The sequence below is a fragment of the Lepidothrix coronata genome, unplaced genomic scaffold, assembly GCF_001604755.1.
Source record: "Lepidothrix coronata isolate B3197 unplaced genomic scaffold, Lepidothrix_coronata-1.0 Scaffold152, whole genome shotgun sequence".
Lineage (NCBI taxonomy): Eukaryota > Metazoa > Chordata > Aves > Passeriformes > Pipridae > Lepidothrix > Lepidothrix coronata.
The window spans coordinates 469,135-487,393 of record NW_016690332.1 but is presented as its reverse complement, the minus strand read 5'-3'; the positions used below and the strand labels follow the sequence as shown (position 1 = coordinate 487,393).

The window sequence follows — 18,259 nt, the reverse complement described above, 5'->3', positions numbered from 1 at the left end:
ATTGACATACCATCTTCAGCGATGCTGTCAGGGAATGAAAAGGACTTTAGGACAATACCTAGACTTCGTGGGAGCTGGGATCCATGTTTTTAAACTCTTGCTGGACTTCAGAGGAGAGCTCAGAAGCAGCAGGCAGTGTTTGCTCTCCTCATGGCTGCTCTTCCCTCATCCCTTTGTAACACCTTCCATGCTGCTCTTTTCAGAATTGCTTCCCATGGGGGCTGCAGCAGCCACACTGATCACAGCAGTGCCCTTACAGCAGGTCCTGCCGACCCAGACCAGCAATGCACCAGTGCAGTACTGGGCCCAGACACTGATACAGGGGTATGGATATTATATTCAACTTTGCTGAATCTGCACTTTCACCTCTCATTTTAGCCTCTATGAAGGATGTTTTCTCTTTCATAAACCAAATAGCTCTACTCCTTCTACAGTGTTTGACTGTGATATTTTTTCATCCAGGACACAGACCTCTTAAAATGGCTCTGATCTTTCATCAAATAACATTTCTGGGTTTTTCTTCAAAAATTACTAGGTTCCAAGCACAGTGCCACAGGTCTACATTTTCAGTATATTGATCATAACCATCTACTTGCATAAAAATTAAGAACAAAATTGAAACGTACACTAAGCTATCAAACCTAGTTTTTGAAGACTGAGACATCATTTTGTATGCCTAGTGACACCTAATGGCCTGTTCAAAATTAGTCAAATAGCTCTGTTTCACAGTGAGTACATTAGGTGGACTCTGTGGCTTGTAAACCTGTCTCGTATGTAGTTTTAGGAATCCATTTACCATTTCAGCCTTGATTTTCTCAATTTCTTTTCTTTAAAATAGTCATCAAGCAAAGAAACCATTAAACAGGGGGTTTATGTTCATGTTATGTAATAAATACTTCTATAATAAATGTTCATTTTATTGCCTTTGTACCTAGAAAGTGTAGAGTGACAGACATACTTGTTTCAGCTTGATAACAGATTTATAATTGTTTAATAACATTTTGCACTCTGCTCCTTAGAACAGTATTTTATAAATACTGCCTTTTCCTCTTCTTTTTTTTTTAGTTGTACCAAAACTCTGTTAACTGCTTTAGGCCATAAGGGAAGCAAAACATAATATGCACAGTAAACCTTGAAATGTCATATATATTAAAATAATTTTTTTGCTTAAATACTTGTGTTAACGGTATCTAATCTCTTATAACTGTCTTGGGAAGACTAGTATTTGCAGTTTTCCCACAGACTTCATAACAGGTAAGAAAATGTGTTCCCCTGCAGTCAACATCATCATTTCAAGTTATATTTAATACTGACTTTGAAAATGTCTGAGGCAGCTCCACATGTCTCCTTTCTTTAAGCACTTTTTAGGAAGCGATACTGTGATTTGCAGTTCTGCATGTGTATCCCAGCAAAAGGAAGATTGCTTAAGTCAGCAGTTACCACTAATAATTCTTTCAGTTGGATAAACTGCAACCTAAGGAATCTTCCTCTAAAGACTGTGAAATAGGAAGTAATATCTTTAGGGGGCTATTTTATCAAAAGGCAGTAACAAAGGTTTCCTCATGTGGTTCCTGTGGGTATTGGACAGCTGAAGCTGTCTACCTTCTAAGAAAAAGACTCTTCTCATGTTTTTAAAGATATATCTCAAGCATCACCCCAATATATTTACTGATGGGAATAAGAGGAAAGATTTTAAAACTCCCTGGAAATACAAGAGCAGATTCAAAAAATTGAGTTATTTGATATGTCATTTTGAGATAAGCTCAAGGTAAGGGTAGGAGCTGTAGGGATTACCTGCTTAAGCTCAAAATTTTAGAAAAAAAATGTTAAGCTCTTCATTGACTTCATATATGGGTACATTCTAGTTTTGAAAATAGGATCTAAATCCTTGTGTAAACCACTTCTGTTAATAATCACGACCCACTGTATCATATATTTTGGTTGTGGGGTGCAGTAACCCAGAACAGGTGGAGGCATGTCTAGTTTGCAATGCTTTTATTAGAATAAATAGAAGGACCATGAATTAACATTCACAAAATCAATTACATGTCACAGGAATGAAGATGGGAAATTATATGTCAGGAAGATGTTGTATTTGAATTTGATGATTTATGAAGAAATGATAAACTTTCTGTATACTCCCTCAGAACAAGACACCTATCTTTACAGTACATGCAGCACAAATTAGCACAAATGCATTCCTGGAAGAAGAATGCTTTGCTGAAGTTAAGAATTTCATCTGCAAGTTGTCCAGGCATCAATTCAACAAGTTCAACAGAAAGGAACAAGATTATTCTGAAAGCTGTGTTTATTTTGGAGAACTCCTATAGGAAAACCAGATTCTCAATATCACTGTCAGATATTTTCACAAAAATCAAAACACTAGCCCTGTCTCTCAAGTTATTCAATGACAATAGGAAATACTTTTAAGCTACCTCACAAAATTCTCGCTTAATCCTGGACATAAATCCTGAGTATAACTTGTGTAAGCAGAAATTCCTACACCTAAAGATCTGAAAAGTCACATACTTCTTCCAGAATATCTCACTAGATATTGAAAGCTTTCCACTTAGAAAAAGTAGTGAAGAGATGAGATTATACTACAATACTAGAGTAAAGGGGGGCTGTTTCTGAGGGGAAGGCAAGCATTATTTCCAGCTCTTTTTCTCTTTAAGGAGAACAATATCTACCAAAGAAGAGGATCAGGTCGCTTGGATTGTGTCTGATCATGAAAAGGAATGGGTGGTCAGCCCTAAACTCTTCAGACTCAGAGGATTCTTGGATATCTCCTTTCACAACAGCTGAGCCAGTCACCTCAGTGCCCTCCTCAGTGACTTCCATGTACGCCTCATGGACGGCCTCAGATATCTTCAGGCTCTCTGCTGAAGAGATGCCAGAGAGATTGGCCGAGGGGCTGAACAGGTCGGTCATACCCAAGGCTGTTAAGACAGATGTGAGGTTATATTTTTTCTCAACCTTCATGCGCGGGAGGTACACTTTCACCCTCTTCCGCTCCATCACACTGGGACTGGTCCACTTCATGAGTCTTTCATAGCTGATTTTGTTCTCGAGCTGTAAAGAAAGGCAGAGAATGAAATGTCTGAAACAAAAGTTCAGTGGCCTTAACAGCTGTGGTTATACCACGTGTTACTGTTTTTTCACATTTACTTTATGTACACAGTAGAACCAATACTTAATCTTAAATGCGTTTGTTTATCCAGTATGCTTCCTCCTGACTATGGACTGTATTTCATCTGTCTTGAGGAATTTCCTTGAAACTTTGTCATCTGAAACTTTTTTCATCAGTTCAAGTCTTTTTTTGTGAAAATACAGTTTTTGAAAACATCAAATCAAATTGGCCCTAGAACTGTTCCTCTTGGAACATATTTTATTGATATCTTTCCTCAGTGTCATTCTTCTCTAGTGCTACATTTCTCATTTTTTTTTTAGTCACCTCTTGGAATGCTTTCCTCCTCACTTCCATTTTTTATTTTCCCTAGGATAAACTTTTCTGCTTTAGCAAACCTTTGAAATCACTCAAAGTGAAAAAAATCTGGCTTCGTGTCGGTTTCTGATACATGATGGTGATTGGGGCATATGGTAACATCCTCTTCTGCAGGACTACAGCAGCACTACACTGCCTTACCTTCCTTTTATAAAACCGAATTCAGGGCTCTCTCAGGTCTCTACCTGAGCACCTGGTAGCACCTGGGTCACCTTTGTGCTCCCCTGCCTGCCCAGCACAGCTGGGACAACTGGGACATCAAGAAGTCTGACAGCAGCCAAGCCCCACTGAAGTGATAACTCTTCTGCTTCCCCTGCCAGAGTCATACCTGTTCCAGACCAAAGATGTCATCAGGCAACAGCACCAACAGGCTCAGCTCTCCGCTGGTATATGGAAGCTCCAGGATCTTCATTTTCTCTGCAGCCACTCTTCCCACTTTGAAGGTACTATTCTGAAACATCATTTGCACAGGTCTGCTCTCTTGCTGCAAAAACAGAAATGTGAGATGATGTGACTGGGGAGCAATTTTTTTCTTTGGTCAGTCAAATGTACAAGCCCTTTGAAAGAGACAGAGTTTGATCTTCAAGTTTTTTGCCTTTGAAGAAGAGCTGTGTCTCCATTTTCCTCTCTTGCCTACTTGTGTACCCCGGAATCCTGGTCAGACACAGATCTTGCAAATACCACTTGGCTTTAGGCCAAGCACTGACATTGAGGCACCTAACTAAATCACCCAATCTGTGACAGCAATAGGTTGTATTTGTAACACCCAGACTGCTGGCTGTGTGAGCCAACAGCTGTCCTGGCCAGAAGCTGTGTCCGTGCCCTCCTACCTCTGTCACATTGAAGGGCACTTCCCGAGTGTCTTCTTCTCTAAACGCGGTCTTCCATATCCCTTTGAAGTAAATGGCATTCACAAAGACCAGCGCAGTATCGAGGCCAACAGAGTCTGGCACAATCAAATCCTGAATCCGTCCTTTAATAAAGAGACAGGGCAGAGAGTGGTAAGATACACCTTCTCTGGTATGCACCAGCCTCTGCAATGTAGGGATGAGGGTGAGGAGCCCTGCTTTGTGGAGTTTTGTTTTCATAGCAATAAGCAATCTACTCTTGCTTGACCCACTTTTTCTAGACATTATGAGGAGCGGAAGACAAGGATATAGTTTATGGTAGGTGGGAGAAAATACCTGCTACCCATTTTTCAGTCCTTACCATTTGTCTCTTTCTCCACCCAGGAGTTAATGAGCTGTCTTGCTTCCTCTGCAGCTGTTTTAAAGTTAACTTCTTCCAACTCTGCTTTGTAGAATTTCTTTGCACACTTTATGTATTCCTATAAGCAGAAAGATTGCAGTTGTCAGACTCGTGAGAACTTGGAGTTATATGGATGTGTAATGCAAGATTGTGACATAAACCAGAATGGTTAAAGGGACGTTGAATGTTTACTCCTGTGTTTGAACATGTTAGTCATTGAACATGTCAGTCATTGAACATGTCAGTCATTGAACATGTCAGTCATTGAACAGTCACAGCGGTCTTCCTGTAACTGAATCTTAAAGCTGTACAGCAAAGACTGCTTCACATATAGAGGTCTGGCACTTTTTGATGAGATAAGGCTCTAAGTTACAATTTTGAAATATTTTCTTTATTTTAACAAACCAGTCTCAGTTTAACAAATATTTTCAAGAACAGACAATGTTTGTCTCCTCTTTTTGTCTACTTTTTATTTTGAATACTGTGTTCTTACATTTTTAGATTTCAAAAACAAAGCTTCCTTTCATCGGGAAGCTTTCATATTTGACTTTGAAAAAAATCCAAATTTGACAGTGTTAGTCTTCATTATTTCAAGTATTTAATTCCCCTTAAAAGTTACATTTTTCATTAAAAGCCCTTTTTCTAGCAAACAAACAGCAATCCTGACCAGTATCCGTGACATGTAACATGGGCTTATTTTATGCCACAATACTTTTCCCTGACCACCAACTAACAGCCACCTAAAAGCCACAGTAGGTCCAAACTCCTTCTGTACCAGTTCCTCTCATGGCTCACAACTGCCTCTTTATCAACAGAGAGTGGGCTATTGTTGGTGGTGCATCTCTAGGGTAGAGTCACAGGGGCTTTTATAGGAAATCTCATGGAAGTCAGTTCACAGTGTAACTCACCTGGAGAACTGGGTATGTTTTGTCAATATAGATTCTGTCAGCAATCCTGAGTGAGTATGTAGCATTTTGCCTGGTGACATCTGAGAGAAGATCCTTCAATGTACTGTGGATGTGTTCAGAAGGGCCACACTGAGGTGATGACATGAAAATAAGAAGACAGATTGCATAAGGAAATAAGATCCTAAAATATTGTCCCTATCAGTTAAGAGTCATGCTACAGAGAAGTCCTCCCCCACAAACATAGGGCTGTCACTTTTGGGACAGCTGGTGCTGTGATGATGGTGCACTGAACTGGCAAGTTCATCCTTGTCAAGACAAGTCCCCTGAAATGTGCTGTTTATAAGATGGCATTGTGTTCCTGTCACTGAGACTTCTGGGCTCTTCTCTGCCCTGCATCTTCCTGCCCTGCTTTGGAATCTCTCAGCTGCAAATCTAGCTGCTGTACCCTGGCTCCAGGTGATGAGTCCCTTTCACATGCCATCCTCCACCAGCACTTGCCCAGTAAGGCACTCTGGTGTCCAAAGCATTCTGCCCCGTGTTCTGATGAAAGATGAGCAACCTGCTGTCCTTCTCTATTTGTTAAAAAACAGATGAATCACACCCTTCTTCCTTCTCTCCACAGATCCCCTTAGTTTGAGGCCATTACCAGAGTTTTTGTCAGAGTCTGAAACTGCCAGAAGGAGAGGCAGAACAGTTTTAGTTTTGTTCTAAGGAGAAAATAAGACAGAAAGAAAGATTAAATTATTTCTCTACCTGGGAGTCAGGAGTGTCTCTATCTCCTGTAACATTATCAAAGTGAAGAACCTGCAAGAGAAAATACCAGTGGTAGAAATTACAAGCGTGACCAAAAATAATGTGACTAAGATTCACACAGGATGCTTGAGGGAAAACTGTTGGCTCAGGAAAAAAACAGGTGCTAACTGAGAATATAGATTAATTAAAAATTTACAAGTGAGCTTACAACTGGTCTATGCCCTCTGTGGCCTTCTTGGAAACTGTAAATACCACTCTTTGCTTAGATTATATTTTTATAGTTAATATCTACAAATTAATTGAGTTACATATTTTGTACTGCTAATAATATTCTGTCTTCCTCTCTTCTTGGGATATATAATTTTTATATATTAAAAAACTCTGATTACATTATCTGGAAGTTGTGAGAATTTAGAAAAAATCATATAATAAAATTTACTGACTGGTAATCTATTTTACTATTGTCCTTGAAATTTTTTTTTTCTACATTAAAGCCAACTGCTTGTTATAGTGAAAATATACATTTTTTTATCATTTTCTCTATATAACTCTTGATTCATTTCTCCATTTTGTGACTTTGGCTTACTTCTTTACGTAAAAATGCATTAAAATAGATGAGAACCTTGTAATTGGATAATATTTTTCAGTGATGTTACTTAGAAGGAACAACTAGCACAAGCAGAGGTTGCTTTACACCCATGTGAGTAACTTACCTTCTCCATCTGAGATTGAGTGTTACCTCTTGCTCCCAGATACAGCATGGACAAGGTTGAAATCAAACTCAGGGAGGAAAAGATGATGTTGTCATTGGCATGGTGAACCGTCAGCTCTTTGTATACATCAAAACAAAATTCTGCATTTGCTGCACTGATGGAGCCCATTGTGAAACCTGGATTGTCTGAAGCAAACAGAAAGAGTCTGACTTATTATGATAGAATATGTTAATTGTAATGCAATAAAGTCTGTTCACGTGAACCCCTGAACTTGGTGCACAGGGTGTTTTTCCGCAAACAGAATCCAGAGATGTGGATTTAAAAGAAAGACATCCTTTTGGATTCACTAGCAATCAAAATGCTGGACATCTGCCAGCTATGCATAAGCTGGTGATTCCTGTGTTTGAAACTTGTCTTTCTCTGTACATGTATACTATCTTGTTAAAAATCTTGCAAAGAATATTAGCTATCTTGAAGGAAGCTTCTTGACAGTCATTTCTCACCCCTTAAGGAAAAAACACACACATAGATTTGTTCCCAAAATCTTAATTTTTTTGAGACTCCAAACCAGATTCTTCACTATAGCTTTTAACATCACTTTTAAGATTAGTGATCTTAAAAGGGGAGCAGCCCCCTATTATCCAAACTACAGTTACTTCCAGAATACAATGTGCTGAAGCAACAGCATAAGTTTTACTAGATTCACTGTAATTTCACCCCAGTGTAAATGGAAGCTAGGTTCTTACACCACCTACTTTATCAGAGGTCTCAAATGTTAACAACATTACCTTCCTTTTTTTTAAGTAAAATAATGAAGGCACAGTAATGAAGACTACAAATGATTTAATAAATTAATCCAGTTTATGACAAACATCTATGACTAATACATTCCATTCATCATTGACTCAATAATATCTCACTCTGTTTTTAAAAAGTGTTCTTTAATTTTTATTGGTACTTTTTAAATAAAATCTGTCTTTTAATAAAACAGTGCTTGTTTAGTCTCATGTTTAATTTGCAAAGATCTTCACATATCCAAAGTTTAAGTATTTTTTCTGCCCTTTCTCTAACATTCTTGTAAAATTTTCCCTGTAGTTTCAGCATCTAGCACTTCATCTAGCCCCAAAAGGAAGGATTTCTTAGTAAAGAAGACAACACACTGTAGAAAATACAATACTGTAAAGTCTAATGTGACAGTATAGTGTTTATACCACTTATAACGTATGAGCTCCTGAGGATCTTCAAGCAATTTGTTTCCCTCTGTGGCTGCTAGAGAACAAAATCCAGGGTACTCTGCCACATGTATCACAATCCCTATGGAATCAACACATTCATGTGACAGTCATCTCATAATGTGGGATAATTTGAAAAACAATGCATTTAACTGCTCCCCTGATAGAATGGATGATCATTCTCTCTCCAAATGGAACTGCTTATATAGGTAATATAAGGTAGATCTTTTTATAATTCGCTTATTCTGCTTACTATTATATTTTAGATTTTAAGCTCCATTTATATTCTTGGTAAAGAAAGAGATTCATGAAGCAAATGTTTTTGTTGTTAATCTTTGAAAATGTAACTATTAAAGATAACACGGAGCTGCAATGTGCTGGGGTCACCTGAACATGCTGCATTCCTTAATTTAATTCAGAGAATATCTTCCATAACCCCTGGAATTTAAACAAATTCATTTTTTTCTTTTGATTCTAAATGAAAAATTAAAGTAATGAAGGAAGAAGGAAGAACATCTGTTGTAACATGCGTTACACCTGTACACTGCTTTTCAGTGTGGAAGAGTTAGTAAACAAAATTATAGTACATACAGACAAATACTTTGGCTTTATGTATGGCAGAGTGTAAAACAGTAAAATAATACAGAACACACATGTGAAGGTAGGTAAGATTTCTGCAGAAGGCATCCTTTAATAATTTGTTTCTTCAACTGATATTGAAGGCCACAGACATGAGGTTACATCAATCTGATTCTAAATTCTGTAAAATACTTATAATGTTTTTTAAATTGCAGATTAGAACTTAAATCATGATTGAAAGAAATGCTTACCTTATCAGGTTCACCTGCGAAGGTAACAGCACAGCTTCTCAGCTGTACCTGGGGCAGATCTGACGAACTCCTTGTAATATATCTTGTGTTATTTTGTGACACGCCCCATGCTGTGTTTACCCAATAAAGTGATGGATGGAGCTCAATGTCAAACATGCACTTTTAGTTGGAATCAGTCCATTCTTTGAAACAATCAAAAAAAGTCTGAATGAAAAGATTTTACCCTAAAATCTCCAAAAAGGAAGATTCATTATTCACAGCCTGTGAAACCTTCCAGAAAAGAAAGGAGCATATCGAAATGTCTGAAGCAAAAATAATGATAAAAGCTGTTCAATGGAACTTGAGTAGTAAGTAAGATTTGGTTATGGCAGTAGTGTAGCATAACTTGTTAAAATAGAATAAAAATAAATGTTGAGGAATTCAGTCTTGCAGAATGTCTGTAAGGAATTTTTTGTTATTTTCCTTATTATTCCTCTGCTGTGAGTACTGACAGGCCAGATCACGCTCAGCATCACCATTTGATGAACTCACAAATTTTGGTAAGATCAGCATATGCAGGACCACACTGTATTTATTGCAATCTTTTTCCTATTGTTGGCTGGGCCATCAATGTAACTAGTTTTTCTTCCTACCAGAGTCCATACCTCTTGCTGAGGAATGGAGAAAATTCTGCTACCAGGGAACATGAGAAAGAGTACAAAGAGCACATTCTTCAAATCTTAGTTGTTAAATTTAATAATATTGAAGTCAATTTTTCTGCAAAAAGTTGTATGCAACTGTCTGGTGTCACTTGCTGCATTGTAAAAGACCATAGACACAGCGTTTCACAAAGCACAGCTAGAGCAATCTAGTTCAAGGAACTCTGACATAGTCACAGTCTGTGCAACAAAAACACTCAGTGAGCATATTGTGACAATGCAACTTAATTTCAAAAGCAATATTCAGAGCATCTGCATAGAAAAGAATTACAGAGCTAAAGAAAAATGTGTTGGGGAAAGAAGAGTTGAGAAGATAAGAAAGACTTCTGTTGCTTTTTAAATTCAGGCATCAGGATATTTAGATCCCAGTCAGATGCTACCAGAAAAGGATTTGAACTCGGTGCTAGAATTTTGAAGAGTAGTTTAAGGTGAGTTGTTCTTTTCCACAGGTCACAGCACCAGATGCTAGGTTCAAAATGTGCCTTTTGTACATACAGAGACCATTCTTCCAGGTTTTCCACAAGCAACTTCATGGCACATCAGCTGAACAAACCAGCTGAAGAAACATTCATGGTCTGCAAGACAGTCATAATATACAATAGAAAGCAGAAAGCAGTCACATAATTCCTTTGAAATAAAAGAATGGACAGACAATAAAAGAAACAGCTTTGACCTCTCTAAATGCCATGTGATTTTAAAACAGAAATCCAAAGTCAATACACAAAATGCCTCTGAAATTGTCTAGAACAAATTATGCCTCTGGAGAGTAGAGGTGGACTTTTTAACCCTTTTAGTTGTCCGTGCAAGAAGAAAGCCTCTGAATCATCCATACCTTTCTCCCTAATACAGTCCGTACTAATTCGTTTAGATGAAGCTGCTAATGCAATAGAAACCATGAAGAGCTCAGTCCGGACTGGTGCACTTACATACCACTATACTTTACATGGCACAGTGTGTAGTTCAGACCAGCCTGCTACAACCCTTGCTATGCAGCAGAAGTGCTTTTGAGGAAAGATCTTTGGACCTTGACTCACTTAGGGGGCTCATCACTGCAAATCTATTGTAAAGAGAATGACCTTTTCTTTCGCAGGAGCAGTATGTAAATTGGTCACCACTGACGTGAGTCCCACTTACCTGAAAATGGTGCTACCATGCTCGTGGAAGACAGGTCAAATGGGCGCATTTGTCTGTGTATGGTGAATCCTTAATCACACAACGGGGAGTGCTTCCTAGACTGGAAGCTGCTCCTGCAACTGCTGCCCCTTCTGCCTTTTCCACTTGAGACTGCCTTGTTTCTTCTCAAAGAGGCTTTAACGCTCACAGCCGTGGTCCATTGTAGTATACTTGACAGAAGTCAAAGGATTAGTGAATATCTTCTACCCTGTCACTTCTAACTGTCGCATATGCCTTGAATCTTTTTCCTTGACAATCAAATTGTCTAGTGGCATGCTTCAGCTCACCACAGGTGATCCACCTTGGATTCGTGCACCATCTACCTGAATCACATTTGTATCATCATAGACAGCGTTTAACTTAGTAGGCTATAAAGATGTCCAGTGAGTCAGTACAGTTCTGTAGCAGCCAACTCACAGCATTAATGTTGCTGTCGTGGTGTTCAATACTTCTGAGTTGAATATATTCATTAATGAAAGGAATTTGTTGGTTTACAGTTGAAAAGGAGCAGTCCACTCCTTGAGATGCATTTTAATACACAACCCAGGTTACTGATTTTTTTAGCATTTCTATTTTGTATTTTTATTAATGATTAATATAAAGCACGTTCTGGAAGCAAAACAAAATCATTCCACAAGTAAGTAAAAATCTTGATCATGATCAGCCGTCAGCACAGAATTGTAAAAATATAAGAGGTACTGCCTAGTCAACTTGGCGACTTTAGATCTGTTATGGAGCCTAGTGAGATTAAGCAAAACTCACCTGCAGTGGAAACACTTCCTGGGATAAAAGATAATGGATTACCCTGTCCAGCACAACTGTGTAATGCAGCACAAACACAAAAGGATGTGTTTATCCACATTTCCTTTTTGACAATGCTTGTCCCAAGAAAGAGGTCAGCTAAGGCTGTACTGCCCTTTCCTCTGCCGAGAATTTCATTGTGAAGCTGTTCCTAAACCAACAGACTATTGGACATTTGAACCTTTACAAAGGCATAAGAAGTCCAGGTCAGCTCACAGACCAAAGCCTCTCATCCAATCACAACATCCCACGCAGAACTCAAGATTTTGTTCACATCCATGCTGTTGTTCTTTTGTCAGTAGGAAGGAGCACGCTGATTGTTTTGTGTTTGTCTTGCTCAGAGTGAGTGCCAGTGATTGTTCCATTACCTGCCATTGATGCCATAGCTGTCAATGATGGTTTCCCTCTCAGCTGTCCTCTAGGACTGTGTTCTTTCCCCAGTCTGACTGGTCGAGCTCCTTCAGACAGGAGCTCATAGCCCACCTGGCACCTTTCTGCAGCAGCCCTGTGCCGTTCTGAAGGTCATACATTGTTGCTTGCAGTGCTGCCTTGCTCGTTCACTGGCTGTGACGGGAATGTGGATCCCTAAATGTTGGCAGAGTGAATTTCTCTAGCGAAGGTATCTTCAGAAGGATCCTGTGATGGCCTTGGTCACAAGTCTTTCACCCTTGCTCACTGAATTTGCTTAGCAGCACACACAGCATCCAGGGTCTGTTGCTACACAGATTCTGAAACAGCACACAGAGTAGTCCCTTTATCTGCCACCACAGCATATGTGAAGTCCCTTATTTATCCCTCAAGTCCATGGAATCAGCCAAAGCCAGGACAAGGCTGTGTATGGCCTCCCTCACTGGGTGCTGAGGAGGCAGCGGGATAACCAGGTCCTTACACCCAGCATACACATGGCACTGGACAGCTGGCCACTGACCCAACTAATTTACTGGCTGTGCCATATGGGAGCTTAGTTACCTCCCCACAGAGAAGACTGTTTATGGCAGCCTGTGACTAACACTGCTCATGCCACCACGCCTGTCACTTTACCTCCCATCACTCACTGGAAGTCTGCCCAGCATGTCTTTTATCTTGGCACACGCTCCCAGGAAAAACAGCATTTTTCTTTTGCATGAAATAGGATAAACTAACCTCCTGGTTTATTTCAACACAGACATCCTTCCATGAAGCCTTCCTCTCCTCTGATTAGTAGCCTACTGAGATTCTTAACAATATTCCTAACATGTTTCCTGCTTCTCCTGCAGGAAAAGACTGCTGCAGAAAAGGAGAGATGTCATTGCACAAAGGTCTGTGCCATCATGGCAGCTTTGCATTAAAGAACTGGGAGTCCCTGCAGACACCAAGTTGACCATGAGTCAGCAATGTGTCCCTGTGGCAAAGAAAGTCAACTGCACAATGGTCTGCCTTAGGAAAACCATTGCCAGCATGTAAAGGGAGGTTATCCTGACCCTCAGCTCAGCACTGGTGGAACCAAAGTTGGAATGCTATGTCCAGCTCTGGGCTTTCTAGATCAGAGAGATGTGGATGTACCGGAGCAGGACCAGAGATGAGCCTCAAAGATGATGAAGTGATTAAAATGTCGGTCATGGGAGATGGGACTTGTTACCCTGGAGAGGAGAATGTGCAGGGAGGATCTTATACATGTGCATAACCTACTTGATGGGAAGGTAAAAAGAAGATGAAGCCAGACTTTCTCCTGTGAATAGGCAACAGGGAATAGACACAACCCCAAATAGCATAAATTACATTTAAACATAAGAAAATACATTTTCTCATGAGGAGAGAGGTAAATCCAGGTTGCCCACAGAAGCTCTGGATCCTCCATCCTTGGAAATATTCAAAACCCAACAGGACATGGTCCCAAGCAACCTGCCATAGATGACTCTGAATAGAAAATCAGCAGAAGTCATTTCCGATCTTAGCTGTTCTGTGCTTTTGTGAGGAAAACCTCAAGGCATATGGAGACAATGGGGTAATTGCATATTGATGTTCAAAGAAAATACTGTGGTGTAGATGAGGAGTGTATGGCATCTTCACTTGGAATGGGAGTGTATGGCATGTTCAACAATTGTTTCCATGTTGTATGGAGAGCAATGTTGCCTCATAGTGGCAGACCCTTGGACCTCTCTTTGTGCTTTCTGGAGGTGTGTTATTTACACCAGGAGATGTAGAAGGTTTCAGATTTTGTGTTGCCCCATGTGTTACCTTCCACCTGGAGCTGCACAGCAGTGTGCCAGACAAACAGGGTCTCAGTTCTCCAGAAAACAAAAAAGCCAGAAGCCTTTGGAAGGCTATGACAAAAACACCAGTAGCAACAAGGAGGTTTTCTAGGTTTATTTATGTTTTTGCCTTTTTTTCAGGGAAAAACTTCTGGAGCATTTTAATATTGTTACCTTTTCTTTCTCTTTCTTTTTTTCTTTCTTTCTTTCTCTCTCTTTCTTTCTTTCTTTCTTTNTTCTTTCTCTCTCTTTCTTTCTTTCTTTCTTTCTTTCTTTCTTTCTTTCTTTCTTTCTTTCTTTCTTTCTTTCTCTCTCTCTTTCTTTCTTTCTTTCTCTCTCTCTCTTTCTTTCTTTCTTTCTTTCTTTCTTTCTTTTTTTGAAAGCATGTATGCTCAATTGCCTATTCCATGCCTGAGAAATGAAACCCAAGGGCGAAAGCACACAGGTGCTCAGACAGAGCATGGGGTTCCTCCATGCTGCTGGAGCACCTGCACCTTTCCACTACATGCTTGCTTGGTGGGCGAGAGCACAGGGATGCTGAACCACAGTCACTGCCTCTCTGGGGCACAGGAAGGAATGCTTCTTCCAAATCTCTTCAGTGTTTTGGAGAGCTTGGAGGCCACAGCAGGCACTCATCATTCCACTGTCCAGGTCTGCCATCCCCTTCATGGCAAACACTTTTCCACTGCCCTTTAAATATTTTGCCTTCTACCCATCACGTGGTGGACAAGACCACATCCTAACCATTGCTGTTTTGTTACAGGTTTGGTCCAGTACTGCTGAATTTGCACTTTTTGCTGTCTTCTATTTTCCCTTTAGGGAAAGGGAAAGCTTTGTATTTGCTTGTAAGTGTCATGGCTCTTTTCCCTTTTCCCATTCCTTCATTTTGACCTTTGTTGTCATTCAGGAAACAACATAAGTCACTGAGTTGTATCTTTGTACTTTAAGCACTTTCCAGTTTAATAATCATAGAAAGGAAAGTTTACAAATGTAGCCCTTTTCAAGTCTTCTTATTGTTGAAGTGTACAGGCTTCTAAATTTAACAAACTGGACCAACTGCTCCTGGCTAGAAGAAACCAGATACTTCTGGCTACAAGAAAGGCAGAAAGTGAATAAAGTGCTTATGATAAGCCTTGAGATGTTGAAATTTTGCATCTCTTGGAACTGTTCATACCACTGCTTTAATTTCTAAAGCACAAAAATTAATGTATACTTGGTAAAATAGCTGTTTTTACCACTGAAAAACAATTGAGTCTATATCACAAATATCCTGATGATATTTAAATATTGTAGATGTCAGACATGTAGCACCAGCTTCTTTCCTCTACAGATCCACTTTTATCATAGAGTATCCTGTGTTAATGTGGAAATAGAATCATGGAATCATGGAATACCCTGAGTTGGAAGGAACCCACCAAGATTTCACAGAATTTCATAGAATATCCTGAGTTAGAAGGGACTCACAGGGATCACTGAAGTCCAGCTCCTGGCTCTGCAAAGGAAACCCCAAGAATCATGTGCCTGACAGCATTGTCCAAATGCTTCTTGAGCTCTGTCAAGCTTGGTGCTGCAACCACGTCCCTGGAGAGCCTGTTCCAGTGCCCAACCATCCTCTGGGTGAAAAACCTTTTCCTAATATGTAACCTAAACCTGAGACAACTTACATTCATTACAACTGACATTCTCTCGAGTCCTGTCACTGGTCAACACAGAGCAGAGATCAGTGTCTGCCCCTCCTCTTCCTCTCACAAGGAAGCTGTAGACTGCAATGACGTCTCCCCTTGGTCTCCTCTTCTCCAGGCTGAAAAAATCAAGTGACCTCAGCCACTCTTCATATTGCTTCCCCTCCAGACCCTTCACCAACCCTCCTTTGGATGCTCTCTAACAGCTTTATGTCTTTCTTATATTGTGGTGCCCCAAACTGCACATAATATTCAAGGTGAGGCCGCACCAGCACAGCGCAGAGCAGGACAATCACCTCCCTTGACCAGCTGGCCATGCTGGGATGTAACTCGGGACACAGCTGGCCCCTTTGGCTGCCAGGACACAGTGTTGGTTTATATTTTACTTGCCATCAACCAGGATCACCAGGTCCCTTTCTGTGGGGCTGCTCTCCAGCATCTTGTTCCCCAGTCTGTATGTACATCCAGGGTTGTTCTGTCTCTTAATATTGGAATAGCTGATAGCCAATATTAACAACAGAGTACCTCCTCTCAAAACTCTCAGTGGGGAAATGCTTTGCCTAATAGTTGTCAATTTACTTATTCTTTCTTATGCTTTTTGAGTTGTATGATTTTTCAGGTGATTTCATCCTCTAAAATGGCAGAGTTGATGGAATACTTGTTCCTTGAAATATTTATCATACTAATTGTCAGTGCATCTTTAATACCCATTGGAATTGTATTGAAAAATACATAAGAAGAAATTAGTTTTCCATTCCATTAGGCTTGGTAATCTGTGCTACAGAGGGGAATCAAACTCTAAATGTGTGCATTCATTCATTTAACAAACTGGAAACATTCATTTAACATTCATTTAAATAAATGCCTAAGAAACTTCATATCTACATGCTTATTCATTCTAAAACAGGAGGATTTTATACTTAATTCCATTTTGCTCACAACAGTTATCACTGTAATAATATTTTTAAGGATTTGTGGTCCAGAAAATTAAGAAAATAAACATAATTTCATGACAAGCATTTGTGACTTTCTTTTATTATGTTAACAAAAAAATCAATTGTATGCATCAAACTCAATAATGTATGATTAGAATGAAAACAGGTAATAGTATTGAGCCAATATATCCATATTTGCAGATGGCAATAGACACATAGGAACAAAAGACAGAGAATATTAGTATTCTCATGTGTTTCTTAAGAACAAGAGATGTAGCCTTGAATTATCATGGGAATGAAGAAGCCCAGCTGCACTCGTGGAATAATAATGTACTTGAATTTTGAACACTTGAGAGCTTTCCAGGGACTAATTGAAGTGTACTAGCTAAGCAAGACCAACAGAGATGGGATTATTTTAAAAGCTGTGTTTTTTCATAAAATTCCTTGTGGAAAAATCACTTTCTTTAGCACCACTTGCAGTATTTTTCACAAAAATCAAAATACTCTCAAATTTTAAGTTCTTCAGGTGTTTTAAGCAAGAATTCAGCTCTTTTTCCTGGTAGTTCTGAGTCCTGGATAATCTGGATCATCCAGATATCCATGTTTAAGGCTTCAAATCTACACACTGTGAGAAGGCATAACTGCACCTAAGTACGTTAGATCTCCTTGCACTCTCCATCACTTTGGAGAACCTCTGAAAGAAATTGTGAATTATGTGAGGTACTCATGGTGAGAGGACAACTCTGGTGATAATGTACACCATTTCCCAACAGCTAAATAAAAAAAATAAAATTTACATAGGCACCAATTAATAACCTGCATAGCAGAGTCTTATCCACAAGCATCTCCTCCAGACTAGAGATCTCAAGGACTGTGTTTCAGGAACAACAACATGGGTTTGTCAGCAGGATGCTACCAGGGGATGGGGTGAGCACAGCCCATGTCTTTCTATGTAATGGACTCCCAAAGATTATCCCATTCATATCTGCAACTAGTTCCTTGAATGAAAATCACTTGACCCCTTCCTGCCTTGTGAGAGTCTCTAGTCTCAGTGGGCTCAGTCTTTGCTTAGCTCAAGCAACGCTGAAAACAGTCCGAGAAGGGACACAAGTAAGCATGCTTGCTACTGTTTCCTCACCTGCAGGTATCTCTTTGCTATGGGAGTTTCCTTAATGGGCATCTTAGATGAGCCTTTACACTTGGAGAAAATGTTGAAGAGATTATACTACAATATTAGAGTAAGGGGGGGCTGTTTCCAAGGGGAAGGCAAGCATTGTTTCCAACTCATTCTTTCTCTAGGGTGAACAATATCTACCAAAGAAGAGGATCATGTTGCTTGGATTGTGTTTGATCAAAAAAAGGAATGGGTGGTCAGCCCTAAACTCTTCAAACTCAGAGGATGCTTGAGTATCTCCTGTCACAACAGTTGAGCCAGTCACCTCAGTGCCCTCCTCAGTGACTTCCATGTACGCCTCATGGACGGCCTCAGATATCTTCAGGCTCTCTGCTGAAGAGATGCCAGAGAGATTGGCCGAGGGGCTGAACAGGTC

General features: G+C 39.8%; 2 protein-coding genes across 2 annotated transcripts in view; both read right to left on the bottom strand.

Annotated features, from left to right (window-relative positions):
- Positions 1 to 2,402: 2,402 nt before the first annotated feature.
- LOC108504095 (ovalbumin-related protein Y-like) lies at positions 2,403 to 9,225 on the bottom strand. The gene is made up of 8 exons (XM_017828720.1): positions 9,190 to 9,225; positions 7,128 to 7,312; positions 6,415 to 6,465; positions 5,662 to 5,790; positions 4,715 to 4,832; positions 4,336 to 4,478; positions 3,834 to 3,989; positions 2,403 to 3,072 (listed from the first exon to the last, which is right to left on the bottom strand). Exons 2-8 carry the CDS (start codon positions 7,293 to 7,295, stop codon positions 2,671 to 2,673), a joined length of 1,167 nt encoding a protein of 388 aa, XP_017684209.1. The 5' UTR covers positions 7,296 to 7,312; positions 9,190 to 9,225; the 3' UTR covers positions 2,403 to 2,670.
- Positions 9,226 to 18,004: 8,779 nt separating this feature from the next.
- LOC108504088 (ovalbumin-related protein Y-like) overlaps positions 18,005 to 18,259 on the bottom strand; it is a 6,476-nt gene continuing 6,221 nt past the window's right edge. Inside the window, exon 7 of the mRNA XM_017828712.1 lies at positions 18,005 to 18,259. Coding sequence (XP_017684201.1) covers positions 18,005 to 18,259 — 255 coding nt within the window.

Excerpts from the sequence above, each read along its gene's own strand:
- LOC108504095 (XM_017828720.1), bottom strand. The coding sequence starts at position 7,295 with ATGGGCTCCATCAGTGCAGCAAATGCAGAATTTTGTTTTGATGTATAC. Across the intron at positions 4,833-5,661 it reads AAACATACCCAGTTCTCCAG|GAATACATAAAGTGTGCAAA; the intron begins GTGAGTTACACT and ends TTCTGCTTATAG. Across the intron at positions 4,479-4,714 it reads GGTGGAGAAAGAGACAAATG|GACGGATTCAGGATTTGATT; the intron begins GTAAGGACTGAA and ends TCTTTATTAAAG.